Source organism: Caretta caretta, chromosome 16 (assembly GCF_965140235.1).
Source record: "Caretta caretta isolate rCarCar2 chromosome 16, rCarCar1.hap1, whole genome shotgun sequence".
NCBI lineage: Eukaryota > Metazoa > Chordata > Testudines > Cheloniidae > Caretta > Caretta caretta.
Genome location: NC_134221.1, coordinates 17379801 through 17402815, shown reverse-complemented (window position 1 = coordinate 17402815; position 23015 = coordinate 17379801). Strand labels below are relative to the sequence as shown.

The 23015-nt window shown below is 47.9% G+C and overlaps 1 protein-coding gene across 1 annotated transcript in view; it reads left to right on the top strand.

Annotated features, from left to right (window-relative positions):
- The first annotated feature begins 1240 nt into the window (after positions 1–1240).
- The window catches only part of SARDH (sarcosine dehydrogenase), a 101153-nt gene continuing 79378 nt past the window's right edge, over positions 1241–23015 (top strand). The window contains exons 1-8 of the mRNA XM_048823258.2: positions 1241–1379; positions 4005–4332; positions 5338–5516; positions 7997–8176; positions 9350–9473; positions 9824–9924; positions 15051–15155; positions 16692–16821. Coding sequence (XP_048679215.1) covers positions 4011–4332; positions 5338–5516; positions 7997–8176; positions 9350–9473; positions 9824–9924; positions 15051–15155; positions 16692–16821 — 1141 coding nt within the window. The 5' untranslated portion in view covers positions 1241–1379; positions 4005–4010. The remainder of the gene's footprint in view (positions 1380–4004; positions 4333–5337; positions 5517–7996; positions 8177–9349; positions 9474–9823; positions 9925–15050; positions 15156–16691; positions 16822–23015) is intronic.

Here is a 23015-nt window from a genome sequence, read left to right as displayed (position 1 = left end):
CGAAGTCAGTACAAATTAAAATGTCATCCAGACAATGACTTGTTTATAGTGCTCCCTATACTATACCCTGCAATGTAAATACAATATTTATATTCTAATTGTTTATTTTATAATTACATGGTAAAAAGGAGAAAGTCAGCACTTTGTCAGTAATAATGTGCTGTGACATTTTTATGTTTGATTTTGTAAGCAAGTAGATTTTAAGTGAGGTGAAACTTCGTGGTACACAAGACAAATCAGACTCCTGAAAGGGGGTACAGTAGTCTGGAAAGATTGAGAGCCATTGCCCTTAGTTGTATTGTCTCTAACGTGAGATCACTTCTAAACTCAACCTCTGATGGATAAGCTGGGGATATGCTAATTACAAATATAGTCGTAGCCACATCAGTCCCAAGATATTAGAGAGAGAGTCTAATGTCTCTCTAATTACAGATACAAAAATTCTGCCCTGAGCTTTTCCTGTGTCAGATGAAAACAAGCCACTGTAAGCAGGAGCAAAAAGCGTGAAGCAAGAGTCTCACTTAGTTGCATCCCTTTGTCCTGCTGATTGGTGTTTTAATCAGAATGTCTTGTTCATTGCTAGGCTGCCCCAAGCAGCTTACAATGTGTTTGCAGTCTGCTTACGGGGCCCCAATCTCATTTGGGAGCTCTGGGCACTACTGTAATATAAATAATAATAGTCTTTCTGGTGGCGGAGAATGTTTGGCATAAAATATTTAAAAAACAAGTTTGGGGTCCAAACCCCAGCTTTGGATAGTGCAGTCCAGGCTCAATTCCAGTTAAAGCTCCAGTCCAGGTTTGATTTTACTCTGCTGACATTTTAAGGGCAGGAGGATAATTTAACAGCAGGAAAATTGGGCTGAACGTTCAGCTGTTCCGCTTATTTACCGGATTCTCTTTCTGGCCGTAAGTTAACAGATGGCATACAGCTGAAATAGCTCTGGCCAAGCCCAGGGGAAAGCGATCAGGCTCTGAGGCTGGAGCCTGTGCATTCAATTCCCATCTGGGCTCTTTGTTTTGTACCCTGCCTTGGTCAGAAGGAAGAGAGATTGGGTAAACTAATAGGGCTTTTCCATCTCTAACATATCTGATCCTTGCAGCCTTCAGTCTCTGCTCATGAATGACAGTGCACTGTCCATCTTGTCTGGGTGACTGGGCCGGCTGCGTAGATCTCTCCGATCAGGCAAGCCAGTGCACACGTTGCACTGTACTCACTTCCCAGACTCTGGGAATAGTTGTAACTGGCCAGCAGCGGCAAAGACTGATCTCTGGCTGCGGTTCTCTCAAGTGCTAGTTACTGTTTCGGGGGCAGTGGTGCGCGTGTGAGAGACAGCAGGAGAGCGTCAGAGGAAACAAGAACCTCACGGCCGTCTGCCCAGGTAAAGTGAACTGAACTCCTTTGGACAGTAGTGTGTTGTGTGCGGTCAGCTCCCGTCGCTGGCAGGGAAAGCCAGGCTTGCCTATGCAGAGGGGAAATCTGAACAGAGAGGGCTGTGTCTGAGCAGCCAACAGGTCCCTTACTGGCTCAGAGATGAGATTGTGTCTTAAATGACAGGAAAGCTTTCAGGCTGTAAAGTTCATGGTGAGACCGGACTGTGGTAAATCTCAGGAAACGTGGTTGCGGAGGGAAGACTTTCTTGGCGCTCAGAGACATGAATATCAACCCTTCCCCTGCCCCTGTGGCAGAGTAATAGGAAGAATCAGCCTGAAAACCATTAGGGTTGGGGTCTGGCTTGTTCAACATAGAGAAACTTTTCCGCTTAATGAGAAAAGGAGCGGGGATCTGCTGGCTGAAGTCTCCGGTCTCTGCTGCAGGAACAGTGACCCTAGATACCCTGGCAAGATTCCTTAGCTCTGCTGACTCTGCAAGAGCCGGGAAGACACATTTACCCAGAGCAAGACTTAAAACAAAGGGGGAGGAGCTGCATACTTCAGCTGTGTAAAATAACACACCCAAACCTGCGTATAAGGCCAGAGCTTCACGCCAGCACCCAGCCTGAACAGACAGACTGGGCAGATGCTTGCACTGGGGGCAGGAGAGAGGATTCGACGTTTCACCCAGCAGTGAATCCTGGGTCTGTCTCCACCACATGTCACTTATCCTTTATGACCACGGGCAGGGATTGCCATGTTTTGTATATAGGGGCAAATCCTTCCCCCTTCATTGTGTCCCTGAGGCCCTGATTGCAACAACTTTATTCTTATTTGTTTATATTACCCTCGTTCCTTGAAGCCCCGGGCTCAGGTCAGGAGGGCCTCAATGTTCTAAGTGCTGTACAAACACACAACCGAAAGATTGTCCCCCGCCCGCAAGAGCGTACAATTGAAATGTGAAGTGCGCTTTCCACTAGGCTGCGTGCACAGCACTTCTGAGTACTCTGAAGCATGCGTTTGCAGTCTTGCCAAGCTCAGGTGGTGAAAAACGGGGAGTCAGGCCCCCCAAATTATGAGTCTGGCTTAAAAATCACAAGATTTTCAAAATATAATAAAATTTGGGTCCTATTCATTGGCCTTTTGGGTTCTGAGCCTTCAGGGAGCACTCAGATCACGTTTTCAAGCTTTTCTCCACCATGTCAAGGGCTATAAAAATTGTTTTTAATGAAAGCTGAGATTCTTGTGAAATCACTTGACTCCAGGAGCTGGGGCTTGAAGAAAAGCACCAAGAATCACAAGACTCTCATTAAAATCATGAGATTTAGCAATACTGTATTTGAAAACCCTTTTAATCGACTTGGCATACAACAGGCACCAACTATCTTTGAGTAGCAATGTCTTCAAGCTCATAAACGCTAATGGGGGTTACTCTTGTGTGTGCAAACTAAATCATTGGCTTTAGAAATTCTCAGTCCTTTAGTCCTGTGCCACTAGCAAACCTCTGTCAGACAAAAAGTTGATTCTTCAGGCTATTGCTTTAGTGTTCGTTTTGGGCATGTAATAGAGTTGGCACTCGCCTCTCATGAGTGCCCCCTTCTGGTTGGGCATGTCTGCATTCTTTAGTTCTGGTGACCCCTTTTGGTGGTTCTCAGGTAGGTTTGTCAGTGAAACAGCGCTCGGGCCAAGTCACACTGTCTGCATGTTAACCAGCACAAACCCCTTCCATGGTATACGGTCCACCGGAGCCTAGCTCAGTACCCCTCTGATGGTGGCTCTCTCTAGATCTCCCTGGGCTTTGCTTTTTAAGTAGTCCAACCCAGGTATGGGGCTGTATCCCCAGGGCTTCCTCCCTGGAGATACTATCTTCCTGCAGCCCTCCCCAGGCTCAGTCCCTACTCAGTCCTAGCAACCAGCCAGGAGCTCCCTCAGTGCTCCCCTGGTCCCTGCTAGCAAACCGTCCGTGGCCCTGCTGCTTTTCCAGGCAGCCAGGCCTGCAGTCATTTCTTCTCCTGCTCTAAGCAGCAATTGACTGCTGCTCTGCAGCTCATTTTATATAGCCCTCCTGGGCCCTGATTGGCTGCTTCCTCTGCAGCCACTCTAGCCTGCTTGGAGGACCTCTCCACTGCTCTTTCCCTGGGATTGGTGTGGCAGAACCAGCAGGGGGCATTTGGACCTAGTCCACTCCATCACAGGGCAGCAGCTGGTTTTTAGCAGGTCTGTATTTAATGGGATGCTTTCCTTTGTTGCAAATGCATTTCAGTTTACAGCCACCCTCTGTAGTTTTTGCTTAAGGTCAGTAATAGTTCACCTGGTTTAAGAGAGACAAGGTGGGTGGCAGGTAGATGTCAGAGTTTTGAGGAGCTGAGGTCAGGGAGACGCCATGTGATTCTCTTTCCCATCCCTTCCACAGCACCCTATCTTTCTCCAAAGCCATTTATGACCTGAAATTCCAGGCTGTGGCCATATGGCAGGGATCGTTTTTTTTGTTTGTTTGTTCTGTGTTTGTTTAGTGCCTAGCACCATGGGTCCTGACCCATGATGATGATAATAACTCCAGTGTGGACTTTTGTATGCTAGCGCGTGGTGAGATCTTTGCTCGGTCCATTGAAGGTTTGTCTTTGGAATTCCAGGTCACCATGGCCTACCTGAGCTCCGTGGTCCGAAGAGCTGCCTCCTGCCAGATGTCAGCCTCTGGGAGAAACATCCACCTCAGGTGTTTCAGCAGCGGGGCAGGCCAAACGGCAGAGAAGAGCGTCCCTTACCACAAGACTCTGAAGGAAGAGAGCCCTCAAGGCAAAGGGCCGACCAGGCCGCTCCCGAAATCAGCCGATGTCGTGGTGGTGGGTGGAGGCAGCTTGGGATGTCAAACCATCTACCACCTGGCTAGGATGGGGGTGAGCAACGCGGTCCTACTGGAAAGAGACCGTCTGACGTCGGGGACCACCTGGCACACGGCCGGTGAGCAGAGCTGTGTGTGTGTAAGCCTCTATAGCAGAGCAAAGGCTCCAAATTAGAACTGTAGAGGGAGGCTTTCGGAGCCTGATCCTGCCAGGTGCTGAGCAGCCATCAGCTCCCTGCGGCTGCTCAGTTCCACGTGGGGAGAGCTCAGCCCCTCTCCGGGTTAGGATGTTTGTGACTCTCTCGATCTTGCTGCATAGATGGGGATGAGCCCTCCTTGGGGACCTGGGAAAGGAATTGTTCCTTCAGCTCTCAGCTAAGGGGTTATTATGGTACCTTGGCCCTTTAAGAGCCAAGTCTCTCAGGCCTCAGCTCTCTACTGCTTGACCCTATATAGGAGTATCGCCAAGGCCTGACAACGTGGGCCTCCAGAAGTCTGGCCTTCTCCTCCCCACCTCGTAGGGTAGAGGGGAAAGAAACACCCCTTTTGCTATTGCCCAGCAGTCTTACCCCCACTCCCCATGGCGGGCCTCTGGGTCCTTCCTTGGGCAGGCCCATGCCAGACTACTGAGGAACCTCCTTCCGATAGTCCCTGGCCCCTCTGGCAGCTGCCCCACTCTGCATAGGTGCTGGAACAAGGGAAGCTGGGGGTGCTGCTGAACCCCCTGCCTTGAAGTGGGACACCGAGCTCATGTCACGGTGCTGATAAAGCCTAGCTTGTGTGCTTAGTGCCCAAATGGACCCTCATTTGTTACACCTGGCTACTGAGTGGGTCGTCAGCAATAAGAATTGAGCCCTCGACCTCTGGACCTGAAAGCGTGAGCCTCTACTGTGTGAGCTAAGAGATCCATAAGTGGTGGTAGCTGGAGACCTTTATGTGGTCTAGCTACTAGAGGGAGCCAGCAAACCACAGCGTGGGTTACGTCTAGGCCAGGAATGCTGCTATTGCTAAAACACCTGTTGTGCTATTCTCACAGTTGGCCTGTTTGTTTGCTTGGCTTGTAAGGTAGGGTTGGAATGGGGAGGGGAAGCCAGAGTCCACTGGAACTTCTGTGGTTTTCCCAGGTCTGCTGTGGCAGCTGCGTCCGAGTGATGTGGAAGTGGAGCTGCTGGCTCATACTCGCAACGTGGTCAGCAAAGATCTGGAGGAGGAGACAGGTCTGCACACGGGATGGATTCAGAATGGCGGGCTCTTCATCGCCTCCAACAAGCAGCGGCTGGACGAGTACAAAAGACTCATGTCTGTAAGCAGGAATCTCCTCATCTCCTTCCTTCTCCTTCTACTTATTCACAGATCACTGAATCAGGGCTGGTGCTACCCATTAGCTAGACTTGAGGGTCTGGTTGCCAAAGGATTTTGTACTGCTGCCCATCACCATGGTATCTGAACACCTTCCATGCAAAGAGATTGGCAGTAGCGAAATCCCTAGTGGACTTCTTGGCATCTCTGGCTCTTAGTGGGTTATCGAAAGCTCTGCTTTGGACAGTTATTTTTCAGGACATGGTGGCTGTAGGTGGTTGATGTGAAAGTTGTTCTGGTTATGGGGGAAAAGGGGAAGCGTTGTTCTACGGATGGACAGACTCTGGAGTCTTCTAATCTCCTCTGGATGTTTGTTCAATAGCCCTATCCACTCTACTGAGAATGCCTTATCCCTGGCTGTAACATGCATTGGTCTAGGCTAGCCAGGGCTTTGTGTTCTCCTATGTCCCAGAAGAGCAGTTAATAGACTGAAATGCAGCCTCGAATGCAACTGGGTCTGATCCATTGATTGCTTTGAAGATTAGGACTAAGGCCTTAGTCCCTAAAGTAAAAAGAGCAACCTGCTTAAATGTCTGTGCAATACTTATGGAGAAAATCCATGCCCCTTAGAAAACGGGCTAGTGTGAGGGAGGGGATGGATCCTGTCTTCTACCATGTCACAGGGAACCCGCTGCGTCAGTCTTCAACTCGGCTGCTTTGACTTGCAGCATCAAAACAGGACTGACCTGTCATCAGCCAACCATTTATCTTCTGCTGCACGGAGAGCCCAGTTCTCCCCTATGACACAGAGGGAAATTTTATCCATCAGTCCTGATTGGGGTGATTGCTGTTTATTTAGACAGCTCATTTTTCCACCCCTCTTGGAAAGTTAAATGTGGCCTCACTTATCATTCATGGAGCAGCCTTGCTGGCAGGTTCTGAAACCCTGATCCAAAGCCCAGGAGTGTCTCCCCTGATTTCAACAGGCTTTGGATGCAGTAGATCCTGCCCCTGTAGAAGAAAGATAATGCAGTGTCAGTAGCTGCCAGGAAGGAGGGAGGTGGGAATGGGGATCAAAGGGTAGGTCTCCACTGCCGCTGGAAACATGCTTCCCAACCCAGATACACAGACACGCGCTAGCTCTGCTTGAGTGAGGGGGCTAAAAATAGCAGCGTAGCTGGACTAGCTGCCTGAATATAAACTCACCAGACAGCAGGTCTGTACTGGGGCCGCTGGCCCAAGCTGCCATCACCCATGCTACCTCAGCTACAATGCTCTTTTTCACACGCTGGCTCGAGCAAAGTGAGTGCAGGTCCAGCTACCCCAGTTGGGAAGTGCCCAGCGGCAGTGGAGACGTACCCAAAAAGAGACCCAGAGAGAGGAGGTTGGCCATAGATCACCTTGTGATCCCTGGTGGCAGAGCCCACACAAACCTTATTGTCCCAAGTGATACAGGCATGTGCTGAGATTCTAGCTGAGGGATTGCCCTGGCCAGTAAACCATGCATGGTGGCTACTGCAGCCTTTATGATAATGGCCTCTCACTTAGTAGAGGGGTCCTTGAGATTCAGTTGAATCTGAACACTGGTCTCACTCACAAAGTGAAAGGGATTCTCCATGCAGGATTAGCCGTGAAGTCTGGTTTCACTGCTGATCATAATGCTGTATCTAGGGTGACCAGATGTCCCGGTTTTATAGGGACAGTCCCGATTTTTGGGTCTTTTTCTTATATAGGCTCCTATTACCCCCCACCCCCTGTCCCGATTTTTCACATTTGGTGTCTGGTCACCCTAGCTGTATTCTCCTCCCAAAGCAGCAGAGAGATGCACAGACCCGGCCAGTCCTCTTGCCTTTTTCTGCTGGGAAGTACACACATTAGCATTTGATTTCAAAAAGTCACAATAAAGACCGGTTACATGACACTAGTTTCTTCTCTAACTTCTGAACTGCTGCACTTCTAGTGAAATATACACTATGAAAACAGCTGTGTCCATCTTAATACTCTTTGATTCAATGGCCTAATAGACACTTAACGCTCATGAGGGGTAGAGGGATCGAAAGTGGAATCGTTGGTTTTAAACCTCTCTCCACCATACCCAGCTTTGGGGACTCAGGTAAAAAGGTTCTCGGATCTAATGCATCCCTGATCTGGGCTTTGCAAAATGAAACCTGTCCACTGCCCATTGCCATTAAGTACAGCATCATATTTCCAATTGCACCGCCTACTTGTATAGGACTAGGGTAATGTCCCTTTAAATAGTTTGAGCCCACTAAAGCTGATCACCATGTACTGTGTTTTGGGAATCCACCAGAACCCGGTTAGATTATCAGTGCGTATGTAGTTAGGCCTGGCATGTTTGCATGTAGTTATTTGGGACGCAGGTGTGCCCCTGTGGTTTCTTCACATTGTTGATTGTTTTGCAGAGATGCCAAACCACGCTGTCTTGTCTGCATTAATACACCTGTTCTCGTGTCTCGTTTGTAGCTGGGTAAGGTCTATGGCATAGAATCGTACGTCCTGTCCCCTGCAGAAACCAAGGACCTGTACCCACTGATGAACGTGGATGATCTTTATGGCACCCTTTATGTTCCTAAGGATGGCACAATGGATCCTGCTGGCACCTGTACAACCCTCACCAGGGCAGCTACTGCCAGAGGCGCTTTGGTAATTGACTATTGCACATTTGGGTGGGTGTCTGAGCATTGTAGCTTTTCACAACTCTCAAATTCAGCCAGACGTGTTCTCTCTGTACATTTTCCTTCCTCTCCCCTTGATCCTTGGCTTCCTGCTGTTCCCAGCCTCCACCATTCTCAAAGCCAGATCTGTTTCAGAATTGCCTTGTTCTGTTTAACAGCGCCCCCCTTTGGCAGATTGGGTGTGGCGCTGGCTGACTTTGAAGGGAGTCCCAGCCATGCCTCATCAGAGATGGTGGTTTTGGCATAGAGCCATAGGAGCTGGGGAAGTAAAGAGGAGGGGGGAAAATGGGAAAAGGATATGTGACCAAAACAGCTACATCGTGAAAAACAAGTTGTTGGTGAGGGGTAAAATACAGCAAGCTCGTTGGGGCATGGACCAACATTTGGATCTGTGTTTGTACAGCACCTAGCACCTGGTCTGTGACTGGGGCTCCTCCGTGCTAACTACAAAACAAATTGATAATTATGGTTCTCTGAGATTTAAAATTACCTTAAAAGGCCACTGAGAGGCAGTTTAAGCCCAAAATTAAAGAGGGGAATTTAATTCCCTTGCAGTAATAGGAATGGTTTTTATGAAAGTTTAAAAAAAAAAATGACAGCACTATGTTTGGATTAACATTTCCCCTGCTGGGAAGGAGAGCCTTGGGCCGAAGCCACTGGCCTGCATCTTCAGAGTAGAGCTCAGCAAAATTTTTCAGCTAAAACATTTTGCAAATTTATATCAGTTTCAATTCATTGTTCATTTCAAATCCTCCCCCCCCCCAAAAAAAAAAAACCACAAATCTTTTTGTTTCAACATTTTTGAACCACAACATTTTGATTTTTTTAACTTGAAATGACTTTTTGCTTCAAAATTTCCTTTAATTTAATTTTTTAAAATTCAAAAATGGTCAAAACGGAAACAAATTCTTTCATTCTATCTGAACTGTAAATGTTTTCAGCTTTTTCGATTCGCTGAAAATTTTCGTTTTCAGCCGGACCTGAAACAACTTTTTGTTTTGAGTTTTTTCAGAATTGCCAATGAACTCACAGTGTGTGCTCTTCTCAGGAGAGCTGGGTTACTCATTTGGTATTATGAGTCCAACCCTTAACATTCAAACCCCAGGGGGATGTCACTGTGCTTCTCTTTCGCTGTCTCCAGGTAATAGAGAATTGCCCAGTGACCGGTATTCAGGTCAGAGCCGATGACTTGGGTGTGCAAAGGGTAGCTGCGGTGGAAACAAACTATGGGATCATCCAGACTCCCTGTGTGGTGAACTGTGCAGGTAGGAAATCAAGGTAACATAGCTACAGCCCTGCCACTCGGCATAATCTGATAGGGATACTAGTCCTTCCTGTCCCAACAATTAGGAGATTTTGTCCAATCTTTGAGTGAGGCATTCTTTGGTTCACCATGTCTGTGCTCAGGGAGGGGAAAGATGCCAGATGAATGCAGGTTTTGATTGTGTGTAACATTGAGCCAAAGGGCCTTGTTAACTCCCTGTTTCCACACATCAGGAGGCAGCATTCTGGACTCTGAGCTTCAGGTGTCTGGCACAGCTCCTCATAGGTTCCAGAAGTGGCCAGAGGCATTGGCTGTGGTCACTCACCAAGCGGTGGTTTGTTTTTACGACAGGAGTGTGGGCCCGAGCCCTGGGCCAGATGGCTGGTGTAAACGTGCCCCTGGTGGCTATGCATCATGCATACGTGGTGACGGAGCGGATAGAGGGCATTCAGGTCAGTTCATTGCTCTTCTTCTCTAACTGGAGGGTTTGTCATCAGACAGGGGCATGTGCTGGGGGCGCTTTCAGGAGGGGACTTGATTCAGAAATTGTGGGAGGGTCTCCTGGTTTTCACAAACGCTTCTATGATCTGGGACACTTTTTTCTCCATAACATCCAACCTGCTTTCCTTTCCTAGAGGTGGCTTTGTGTGTCCCATCTTCTCTAGGAGACGCTCTCCTTGGTGAATACAGTGACAAAACATCTGTGAATAATCTTGCCAATGAAGCCTACTCTTGGGCTTAGCTTGCATCCCTGGCCCCCTTTTATCTGGCTAGCCATGGACATTCAGGTGGAGTGAGGTCCTACTCACAGGAATAGTCCCTGAAAGCAGAAGGGCTGTGAATCACTGGATATGGCTGTATCGCAATCTGAGGTGTGACTGCCGCTCGGGTAGACGCACCCATGCTCGTGCTCCTAAATGGAGCAGAGTAGATGTGACTGCAGGGGCTTCAATGCAGGATAGCAATGGGAGTATGTACCCGAGATCCCCGGCGTGCTGTATTTTGCCATGCGAGTGCAGGTATGTCTCCCTGGGCTGCAGTCACACCTCAGATTGCAGGACACACATACTCAGTGTGTACATCCAAGGGCTATTTCACCCACTGTTGTCGTCAAACAGTAGTTTCGTTGAACAAATCTGAATGTTCACAGATAATCTGCAGGCAGAAAGGGGGATGACTCTGGTTGATAAAGCTTAGACCAACCAATCTGAAACGGGAACAATATTAGGTGACTTTAGGTGACCGGCTGTACAATGGAAATAGCAAATCTGAGCAGCAGATACACAACACATGGCTGTCTAGTGCCAAATAGCACCAGGTTTACAAATAATCTATCGGTTAAAATGATCTTGCACTGAATAGCACTGGTGACAAACTAGGGGAAACACGCAAAAACATCCATGAAAACTATTTCCCTGGTTTTGGCAAAATGTACTAACCCGCATAGGGTGACCAGAGAGCAAGTGTGAAAAATCGGGACAGGGGAAGGGGGGTAATAGGTGCCTATATAAGTCAAAGCCCCGCATATTGGAACTTTCCCGATAAAATCTGGAGATCTGGTCACCCTAAACTTTCTCTAGAGCAAAGCAGCGCTGTGACGCCGTTGTGTGTAACGAACAAGCTAATAAAAGGCTCTACCTGTTTGCGGGTAATCTGTGATTGGAGGCAAAAAGGCTACATATGTCAGCTAACTTACACGGTTTGATCAGCTCTGCTCTTGGGAGCCTGCCCGGACCCGAAAATTCTGTTGCATTCTCTCCGTTCTTGCACCATGCCCATCCCCAGCCAGTGGGCTGTTGGTAACTGAACTGGTCGGGCAAGACAGGCGTAAGTCTATCCACACTTGTGTTCTGGTCTGTTGTGGTTTTGCCCGACATCCCCACTTGTGCTGCTCAACACCCCTGCCTCTGTGATGCCATCTGAGTACTTCTCTCACTGCTCCTGGCTCAGCTTAATGAAGCCACTGCCCCTCTGAGCCGTCTCCTTGCCTTGAAAGAGCACATTGCCTATTTCTACACCCCGCCTCCCCTGCCCCGGGTCAGGGCTGCGGGAGAGGAACCCTACTGTTCTTTGCCGCTGGAATTGTTGTCAGAGATCCCACTGCCCCATCTCAGCACATCTTCCTGTAGCATTTCAGAAACAAATGTCGCCTTGGAAAAGTTTAATTCCTTGGCCTGCAGCTAGATGATGCTCTTGGGCAGCACGAGCACTATGCAGCAAAGGGAGCATTTCAAAGGAAGAGTTTATGGAATCCCTGAATGTTAACTGGCTTCAAGTAAGGACATGCAGGAGGGACCCCTCCATACCACGTACATGCCTAGAAGAAACGGGCCAGTACATGCCTAGAAGAAACGGGCCAGTCCTTCCCCATGCTGCATCCCACCAATTTCATGGGATCTGCAAGAAGGGTCGTTTAGGACAGAATTTGACCCAAAGTGTGAAAGGGGAGAGTCATTCTCCCTCTGGCTTCTGTGGGATTTAAGCACATGCCTAAGTGCTAGGCTGAACAGGGGTTGATTTAAACACGTGCTTAAAGCCAAGCATGTTTTTAAATGCTTTGCTGAATCAGGGCCTAAATGCTGCTGCATTATTCACATATTTTTAATGTTAAGAATGCCATGCTTTTATCAAGGGTTCTGCACCAGGAGATCTTAAAGCACTTTACAGAGGACATCGCTCTCATGATGAAGGGGAAACTGTGGCACAGACCGTTGACGTGACTTGCCCAGGGTCACCCAGCAGGCCACTGGTAGAGCCAGGAATAGCACCCAGTCCTGAGTCCCAATCTGGCCTGTGCGCTATGCCAGACTGCCTCTTCTTGCAAACTGGGGTCAGGGTCCATAAGTGGGACACCTATGCACTGTGAAGATACAAATAATTAATATTCAATAATTTAATACATTACTGTCATTCTATTTAATATTTACGAATATTTTAACGCAGGACGCTGTTTCTTTTTTTCCCCCACCTTTCATAGCAGAATTACCCTCTGGGCTTTGGTGTTTTGTGTTTGATAAAGGAGTCCAGATATCCCCAGGTAACTGTGTTTCATCTTAGTAAACAGCCTTTATGGAAAGTCCTGCAGCCCTGACAAGGAAATGATACAGTTTTCTAAATATTTTTGAACCATCCTGCGAAATTTCAGAGACATTTCTATGCTTTGGAATTCTATAAGGGTGTTTGAAACCATACAAAAGGAGGTGATATTAATTTGTGGCCTATAGATTTTTAGAGTAATTTTGTAATAAATTTTCTGTGCAACCCATCTGTTTTCCCCCTACACCTTGACTCTTTGACAGTTGATTTTGAAAAGTGCCATTTAACGATATTATTTTTTATACTGCAGTAGCATCTACCAGCCTGACCCAAAACTGGGCCCCCACTGTGCTAGGCACTGCACAGAGATATAGTAAGAGACAATCCTTGCCCTGAAGAGTTTGCAACTTAAATAGATGAGTAGAAGAGGAAAAACCTCAAGTGACTTGCCCAAGGTTGTATAACAAGTCGGTGGCAGAGTGGATAATAGAACCTAGGTCTCCTGACTGCTAGGCTAGAGGCCTATCCACTAACCACAGTGCCTCTTGTTGAAATGCTGATTATTAATTTATCAGTGAAAAATACAGTAAGACCCTACAATAATTCCATTTGTGTAACTTAAATATTTTCATGCTATGTTGTTAAAGTCAATATTATTCTTTAGCTATGTATTAGTGTCTTGGCTGCTGTGCTGTTTCATCTTGTTGTGTAGGTGGGGTAAGAGAGAAATCATTTTTCCTTTTAACGTGGATCAAAACACACGGGCCTGCCAGTCTGCCAGTTCTCCTCCTGAGAATGTCTGTAGCAGCTCTGCTCCATCCTATTGATTTCAGGCCTTATTATCTGAATGGTGGCCCCAAGAGGATTGGAACCCCCTTGCACTAGGCCCTATACAAGCACATCAGTTAACTCAGCGTGACCTAGGGAATACAGCACTGGACTGGGATTCAGTAGACCTGTGTTCTGTTCCTCACTCTGGCCTGATGGGTGACCTTGGGCAAATCGTTGTGCCTCAGTTTCCCCAGTTATAAAATGGGAATAATGATACTATGACTTCCATTGCACGTGCTTTGAGATCTACTGAGGATAAGAGCTAGGCATTATTACTGTCTTCAAATGACTACACAAGTGCAATCTTGTCTGCTTCCACAGTCACTCTTTTGTGGAGGTAGGGTAAATTTGGTTTTTAGATTTCAGAGTAACAGCCGTGTTAGTCTGTATCTGCAAAAAGAAAAGGAGTACGTGTGGCACCTTAGAGACTAACAAAGTTATTAGAGCATAAGCTTTTGTGAGCTACAGCTCACTTCATCAGATGCATTCAGAGATGGTTATACTTCAGTCTTGTTCAGACCCATACGGAAATCAGCTTGCATTTCAGCGCCCCCTAGCTCGTGCTCTTGGTCTGGGGCTGGGACGCACAGCAGATCTGTTTAGTGAATTAAACTCAGCCCATGTAAACATATTAGCACCTCCAGTTCTTCTGCAGCTGTTGAGGCCCCTGTGCCCGTGGGCAGCGTGTGCGGGGAGGATGTCTCGGTGCATTGCTCGTATCATGTCCGCCGCTAGTCTTGTTCTGCTGGTGTTGGAGCCGTGCTGTCAAGCAGGGCTCTGACTTCTCTGAGGCACAGGAGAACCACGTTTTCCAGCCCGTGCAAAGCAGCAGCTTAGAAAGGGCCCAGCACTGAAACTAATTGTCTGTGACCTGCTACAGCCAGTTCTTTTCTTTTCACTGCTTGTTTGCAGACTCAGTGGGGTCCTGTTAAAAACAAAGGCTTAGATGTTTTAAAACAAATCGCTGTTTCCTGCCCAGCCCTTGTGAGCCTCAATACAGCCCCAGCCACATTTGGATCCAAGCTTTCTTAGAGCTAGAAAGCGTCCCTGCTTTTGCTCAGGGACAGAGCTGGGCTGGACAGAGGATTCTTAACTGGCCTTCTTGGGCCTCTATTTGGTCACTGGTCACCCATTCTGAGCAGATTTTCCTTGGGCCTGGAGCATCGGGGTGCTGATGCCAGCAGCAGGGGGCAGAGGAAGCCGGATAAACCCCACACAGGGCAATAGAATGGTGAGCAGGTGGGAGGGCTAGGAATAATGTGGGATTACCGGGAGTGGGGAGCCAGAAGTGGGGCAGATAGCGAACCACCAGGACTGGCTTCTTCCTTCCTCCTCTAGCCCTAAGCTCTGAGGCCTGACCGCTGGCAAGTCTCGCAGTGGGACACACAGGGAGGAGCTGGGTGCACTGTGCCTCTTGGTGAGGAGGTGCTAGGGGATTTCCGTGCTGGAGGAAACGCAGAGGAGCTGCTAGTGATTCCAGCAGGCTTGGATTCTCCTGGATGGAGAATAAACAGCCTGGTAACCTGCACCCTTATGTTTATAATGACACTCCACAGTGGCCATCTAGCAAGGCAGCTGCTGGGAAGAAGATGGGCATTCAGCTTGGGGTGCACTGTTGGAACAAGGGCAGAAGCATCCCAGGTGTCTGTGAGCCTGTGCGCTTTACCCCTCCTGCCCCGCTTTGATGATGTTCCTTTCTACCTCTGTTTAGAATATGCCGAACGTTCGCGATCACGACGCCTCGGTGTATCTCCGTCTCCAAGGCGATGCCCTGTCTGTGGGCGGATATGAGTCAAATCCAATATTCTGGGAGGAGGTGAGCGGTGCTGAGAGGTTTTCATAGGAAATAAAGCATGTTACCAGGAAAGCCGTTTTGACAAAGTCGGCGCTGAAATGAGCTCCTTAGCTCTCTTGCTTATGTGCCAGCATGCATGAAATGAGGACCCTTTGCATTAAGACAGAGCTGGGTTCAGCAGGACTCGGAGGGAGAGTGGATTTGACAGCTTCTTCTATTTGGGTGGGAGAAGAAGGATGGTCTAGTGGTTACGGCACTAGCCTGGGACTTGGGAGATCACAGTTCAATTCCCTGCTTTGCCATAGGTCCTTGTCTCTGACCTTGGGCAAGCCACAGGAGGCATGTCTTCTCTTCAGTTTATTAGCTTGGGCCCTTACTCAGGTGTTGCCTCTAAGACCTTTTCTATCCTTCTCAAAGTACAAAAATGCGACCATCTCCTCCTGCCCCCTCTGCCTTCTCTCCACAAAGTGGCATGTCTGAGAAGGAGATCGCCGAATTATTTGTTGTTTGTTTCACAATAGCAGCCAGAGGCCCCAGCTAAGAACGGGGCCCCGTTGCCCCGTTCACCAATAGTATGGGATAGTGGCTGCTCAAAGAGCTCGTGTGCCAAGTAGACCTGGCAAAGGTTGGTGACAGAAAGTACTATTATGCCGGCTTTGCAGGGTGGGATTTGAGGCTCAAAGAGATACAGTGACTTGCCCGAGGTCACAGAGGAAGAGACAGAAATTGAACCTAGAGTTCCTGAGTCCTACCACCCTTTGTCCTCGATCAAATGGTGCCGAGTGAGTTCCTTACTGGCTGTAGTGATTGGAAATTGACTGCCCAGATATGACGTAGTCCTGTAACATGAGTCTTCATTAGATTTTGCTCCCTCTCTGCAATGGGAGAAAGGCTTCCAAACGGACGAATGAAAATCTTTCCGGGATTAACGCTGAAGGTGATAGTAAATGACTGTGGCTTGTGATGAACTTTTTCTTCAACCTTCTTAGCCCTCTTCTGTCCTATATCCTGCGAATGGGGTGTTCCATTTTCACAATAACTGGATGGGGAGTTTAATGTGTCAATTACTACAGTAGTTAATGGGCTTGTCTTTCAAGGAAAAATGATATTCTTTCTTGTGTTTTACCCTAAGACAAAGTGGACAATGATCTTTAATAAGGCCATATGCAAAGTGATTGTAACTGATGGGTCCTATGTCTCATTCATAGCTTAGGTGGTTAAGGTGCTAGCTAGGCATCACAGTTCCTCTCCTTGGCTGGACAGCTTAGCAGATAAGTTCCTATGAAACCAAAGTTTCCAAAGCAGCTTCTAATTTTGGGAGCCATAATCAATGTCAAAACTCCCGTTGACTTCAACAGGGCCAGGAGTTCACCCCTTGGGGCTGTTTTCCAGAAGCGCTGAGCCCCCTCCGTTCCTACTGATTTCATTGGGCAATGAAGATACTCAGCACCTTACAGGAAGCAGCCGCTAAGCGGCTGTCAGAATGGGGTGTTTGTTATAAAATAAACATCTTCTCTCACTTAACTTCTGTGTACCTCGGCTCCTGTTTCCCCTCAGGTATCTGAGAAATTTGCCTTTGGCCTCTTTGATCTGGACTGGGATGTGTTCATGCAGCATATTGAAGGTGCAATAAACAGAGTCCCAGTGCTGGAGAAAACCGGAATTAAATCCACTGTCTGTGGACCAGGTAATATTTTGACAGTGCATTCCACATGCCATCAATGCAGCTTTGTTCCTTGGTGAATCTGTGCTGATTATTTTTTTCTATGTATTCTCCTAGTTTGGAGCTAGCAATGATTATATTTATATGCAGGGTTAGTATGAATCAGTCTCTCTTGCTTTCTCCTTCCCACCCACGCAAGGAGACAAATTGGGAATGGATAAAATGTCTGTCTTCCTTGGTTTTTCCTTAAAGACACACACGCGCACACTCACAAAAGAGATGGAAAGAGGACCTGGTCCAGCCCCCATGGAAATCAACAGAAAGGCTCCCATTGACTTCAGTAGGTTTTGGATCAGACCCTGTATATAAGCAGAAAGCCTGAAAACGTGCTGATCGCACAGAGATAGGGGTGGGAAATGGCTCTATAAATCACTGCTTGCCATGATCATCCAGTGCATTGATCAAATCTTTTTTTTCCCCAAAGCCAGTTCCCCTCTGTACTGCATGTTTTTACCAAGCGGTGGGGCTCTAGATTGCCAGGGCTGGAATGGAAAGCTTTCCTTCAACATGCTCAAAGGCAGGCGAGAGTTTGGCACATCCTGGGAGCTGCTCAGCTTCAAACAGCTTGTGGGAGTGCTAATTAGAGGAAATATCAACTTGGTTGACCTGCCTTGGCACTAAAAGCTGGAGCAAAGCTGAGCTGGCTCTGTCCTGGCATGATGGATAGTGTGCTTCTCGCACATGTCTGATCTGGAAAGCTCACAGATTGGCTTGTAATGATTTGGGGGATGTAAGTCTCAAGGAGGATGGGGCAATGGGACAGGGGAGCCCCAGAATTTCAATTTGGTCTTGTTCTGGCCATCCCCTCAGCATCTCTGTCAGAGGGCCCCTAGGACGTGACAGCTGTCCCACGCCCTCTAGGCTTCCACTGAAGATTCTGTCCTGGCTGAGGCGGTTTTGTTACACTGTACACACAGCATCTCAGGCTGGTTGAATTTCTCAGAAGCCCTGTGACGGGCTGTGACAGGTATAGCATTTCTAAACGCCACACCAGTCCCATTGAGCCTCTGGAGATACAAATGCAGTGGAGTGGGGAAGTGCTTCACGACTTGTGAAGCAGAACTGGCAAATACATGTGAACACCAAAGGGACCTCTGCCTGGAGGCTCTTGTTTGCACCCGATTGTTCTTCGAAGGAAATAAGCCTGTTGGAATACAAAGGGAGAACGTCACAGGATTGGATGCAATGATATCCTATTCCTGAAGGTGGTGGCAGAAGCCTACTGTAGGGAGGAAAATAGCCCACGAGTTTTGTTACACTTCAGTGGGGTTTTTCCCCTCATTCTCTGGGCAACACTGCTCAGTGGTTTTGGTGCTAAAAGTCTGCAGCCAAACGAATCCCAGAGAAAGTGGGTGCGGCCGTGCAATAATGTCACCCATGTTTACCACTGACTTTGCTGCGGCTGGATTTGAACATTAAAGGCCAGATTTTCAGATACTGGCCTCTGTTTTTTGCAAGTGTGAAGTTATTTTGCACCCTCAGCTATGATAACTTACTATAGAAGTCCAGGTCTTTGATTTGTGGGCACAAACTAGGAAAGAGGTCATCTAGGACACACATCCTGCGAGGTGGCTAGCTGCTTTGACTCCCTTTGCACATCACCTTGCATGACCTTTCCAGATTGCAGCTGCAAAAGAGGGACCTATTTATGCCTTCAAATCTAGGGGTGTGAGTAAGACGGAGAGGTGAATTGGGATGCTTTACCTGGAAGCAGGGTAACCATTGGTGGGGGTATTGAGACATTTCAGTTCCAGCCCCATTAGAAGAATGGTCCCCAAGGTGGAACGTTCCAAGTGTTTCGGAGCAAAGCCTGAGGTAGCGTACCACTGGTGTCAGACAGATCCAACCTCCCAGCTGGATTCGATCGGCGTCGGGGAACGCTTTGCCACACTGCGATTAAGGGATACCCTGATACAACACTAGCTGGTAATACAGATTCCCAATTGGGGGTCATCAGCAGAGAGGATAAAGGAAAAATCCCCGTTTCCTGGGACCTGGCATACAGGAGTAAAGGGATAAAAGAGACTCCAGAACCTCAGTAAGGAAAGTAAGAATGTAGGGGGGAAACTGCTCAACATTTAGGGTACGTTGACACGAAGAGCTAGGGTTGAGATTCCCCTGCCGTGTACACCCTGCTCATGCTAACGCCCTCTGAGCTGGCGCAAGTGTGACGAGCCGTGTAGCCACGGTAACAGGCACAGCTGAGCTGTGCTGGCTGCAAATCCTCCTGAAGCCAGTGGGTCTGTAGGTGGCTCGGCTCAGCCGTACCTCCACCGTCGCTCCCCACGCTGCTGTGGCCACACTGCTATTTACACTCGCGCGATCTCAGTGAGAGCTACCCCGAGCGTGTGCCCACGAGCAGGGGAATCACCCCCCGGGCTTGTAGTGTAGATACCGCCAGGCACACACCTCTTTCCTCGCTGCTCGTTTCACGTCTCAACTCTGCACAGGGATAGTTTTTTACACGGGTGTGCCAGCAGGGGTCTTCTAATGCTCTGGGGCCGAGAGAAAATGATCATCATGCTTAGGGCCAGATTTTTCAAAGGCACCTAAAGATGCAGATAAGAAATCAATGGAGTTGGGCACCTAGGTGCTTTTGAAAATCCCTCTAAGCACCTATCTGCTTCTTTAGGTACCTAAATGCCTTTGGAAATCAGACCCTAAGTGCTTTTCATCTCTAGATCACAAAGCAGTGTTGTTATCTCCATTTTTAGAGGTGGGGAAACTGAGGCACAGAGTTGCGGTGTCTTGCCAAGGGTCACACAGCAAGTCCATGGCAGAGTCATGCGGTAGCGCAGAGCTCTCCCAACATTTGGCCCAAACTCCTTGCACTAGACTACAGCAGCCCCTACAGATTGAGGGATTTGGATTGAAGCTTTCTGCTATCTGAGCATCGCTGTATCCATGGGAATGGACTGGCAATACTAAATACTCAGCAGGGACTGTGATGGCTGGAAATTAGACCCCTGGTGTCTGCATTGCAGAAAATGGGTGTTGAGCTATGCATGGGTCCAATAGCCAGGGTCCAAATGCATGTGCCTAGAAGTCTAAATAATGTATCTAGGCTGGTGACCAGACCAGGACCAACTTCCCAAAGTTGGGAGTTTTAAACGAAGGCTTTAGAAAAGGCTTTGCACAACCAAGGTTTGGAGACTTGCACAAAGAGCACTTTCCCTGATCGCATCCTCCTCTTTCCCCAAAGATTCAGGCAGTGTGACTTTTCAGAAGACTTTGACAGTGTCCTAAGGGGATGACTTAATTCAACACAGCTGGGCCAGCCCATCTTGCCTGGTCATCCCTGCAGCATGCATCTGTGGTCTGTCTTCTAGTCAGCAAGAGAGCTAGCCATCTTCCTACAAAGCCCTGAATGGAGACCTATATACCCCGTGCCCTACCCTTCTCCATATATCAGACTCTTAGGCAACCTTTCACCTCTGCTCTCCTTGGTTGAATCTAACCTTATACAGATTTAAATGAATTTGCTCTTGGTCCAGTTCATAGCAGATCTGCTTTCATAAGGAGATTGCTCTGCCTTGGGAACATGACGATGAGGGTCTGCTCAGTTTCTTCAGAATTTGAGCTTTTATTTTTTTGGGGGAAAAAAAAGTTTAAAGCTCTGGCAGCTGCAAACCTTTTTAGGTGAAAGGGTATGCAACCAGATGAAGCACTATCCTTCTTAGGGTGCAGACACCCTGAAACAATAGCTCAAAGGGGCAGTATAGCTACCTGATGTTCACTCTGAAACCTAGTGATAACATTTAAAAATGTCAACACTGATGGCTATTTTATTGCTGATCTTTTTTGTGGAAATATCCATGACTGGCAGCATGACTGGATTCTTTAGACATTAGGGATGGAAAAGATCTACCAGATCTGTAAATCCAGCACCATTGGCAGTTCTAGGTCTGGCGCCTGCATGGCTTATATAAAAGGTTATTGAGTCTGAAATGAGATACAGTGCAGTGCTATATGAGAGTCTGAGGAATAGCTTATGAGGTTCCATTTCAAGACTGCTCTGCATTAACTGGAGAAGCCTGCACCATAAAGACCTGCTCTCATTTCACTGAAGTATTTAAAAGGAAAAACCCTCCAGCCCCACAGGGACAGAGCTGCACAGTTGCTCGAAGGGAAAGTAGGACACATCTCTTGCTCCTAACCAGATAAAACATGACATTTACAAGGTAGATGCCTTGGCCCTGGGAAGCGCAGCTTTGATTAAATCAGGCTGTAAGTGCAGCTCTCAGTCTCCACTGAGAAGCCAGGTCTCTTGCAGGAAGCCAACTTTTTTTATATACAATATTTGTAACGCAATAAATGTAATTTCTAAAGGCTCACTGATCCTTCCCCCGCGCCCCGTGCACTCTGGATTTAAACTTGCATGCATTCTGTCTGTGAAAGCCAAGTCACGGTGGGTTTGGAAAGCACAAACACATGGCAAAAGCATGTTGTTTGCACTGCGCAGTAAATCTTTTATAGAAGAAACGCTTGTCCCCTTTATAGTTTTGCAGCCCATTTTGCTTCCTGAGGGTGAGGGGGACAAATCCCCATTAATGGCAAAAATAGAGTTCAAGGCCATAACAAACCAGTTTGCAAAAGGTGGCTTGGGTTTGACAGGGCGGGTCGGGAACTGGTTTCAGTGGGAGAGCACTGTCCAAATGTTCTTAGAACAGAGAGCACAAGCATAGTCCACTTAACCAGGCTTCTGTGTCCCAGAAACTTTTTATCAACTGCAAGGGTTGTGCTCCACATAGGAACAGATCCATGCCATCTAGGGCCTCATGCTTGTCATGCCGATCACTGTGGCTAGCTGGGACTTACTAGTAGCCGTGAGGATAGAATTCAGCTTTTCATGCTGCAGATTCACGGGACTTAACTCGCATTACGTTGGAGTTGTATGGGGCCCAGCACCCGGCCAGGAATTTTTCGATGAACCACTTTTTGCCAAAATTGTCAATTCATTGAAAGCGAAACTGTTCACATAACAGGGTCGATTTCAATGACTGTCCCTGACAGCCCTATCTGGAGTGGGAATTGGCAGAATGAGACATCATTAACACAGGAGCCCGGGGCATCTGTTCAGCTGAAATCCATTAGGTTAATAAAGAAGTATTTATCTGAAATTCATGAAGCATACCAGCAGCAACAGATTAGGATAAAAAGAAAATAACAATAACATTAACCTGGCCCGGCCCTCGGAAAGATGATTAATGGAGCAACACAGATCTCTTGCATTGGATGCGATTCAGAGAACGACGACTGTTTAAAATAATAATTTAGGAGGAATTAATAATTCCTGGCACATTTGCCAATTTAGTTAGAGGAGTCATCTCACTTCACAAAGGGCCCTTTTATGTTTAAAGATTCCTGTTCAGGGTCTTCCCCTGCCCGTGCAGCCGATGGCCTTGCTTTCGAAAGCCCCGTGCCAGGAACATGATGTGAAAGAAGAATTGTTCAGGAAACCACCAAGGGGGGGCTGGGGTGGGGTGACCAGACAAATGTGAAAAATTAGGATGGGGGTGGGGGGTAATAGGAGCCTATATAAGAAAAAGACCCCAAAATTGGGACTGTCCCTGTAAAATCGGGACATCTGGTTACCCTAGACGGGAGGATTAACCAGAATCAATGGGATACGGTGAAGAAAGGGAACAATGAAGTCTAACTATCAGGGAAACTCTGCAGAGGCTTAGCCCATTGCGGTCTCCCATTGAGGCAATGCAACCTCCATCACTTGGGATATGAACTAGACGGACAAGGTACTGGGAAAATATCCAGGAGGAAAGAGTCCTCCATCGGCAGTGGCATGGATTGAGCCTGTGGTCTAATCTAAACCGTAGGCCAATGATCAAAATGGTCTTCTCCATCTCTGCCTTCTGCGATCACCTCTGCACCCACCCCTGCCGGCTCTTTGGAGAAGCATGTCAGGGTTCTGCTGACTTTTCTGGTGAAAAGGTGAACTGGAAGGTTTTCTGGGCAAACCCAGGGGCTTAGCACCTTCCCCAAAGACCAAATGCACTAGATAGCCTTCGAGTAAGGAAATCTCCCACTAAACTCTAGCATGGCTCCGGGGGAGGTTTGGCTTTAGCTCGGGGCAGGCCTTTCACTGAAAGAAAGGGTCTGTTGTTTCCTGGCCTGATATTTCCCCCTTTTGCCCCCAGACA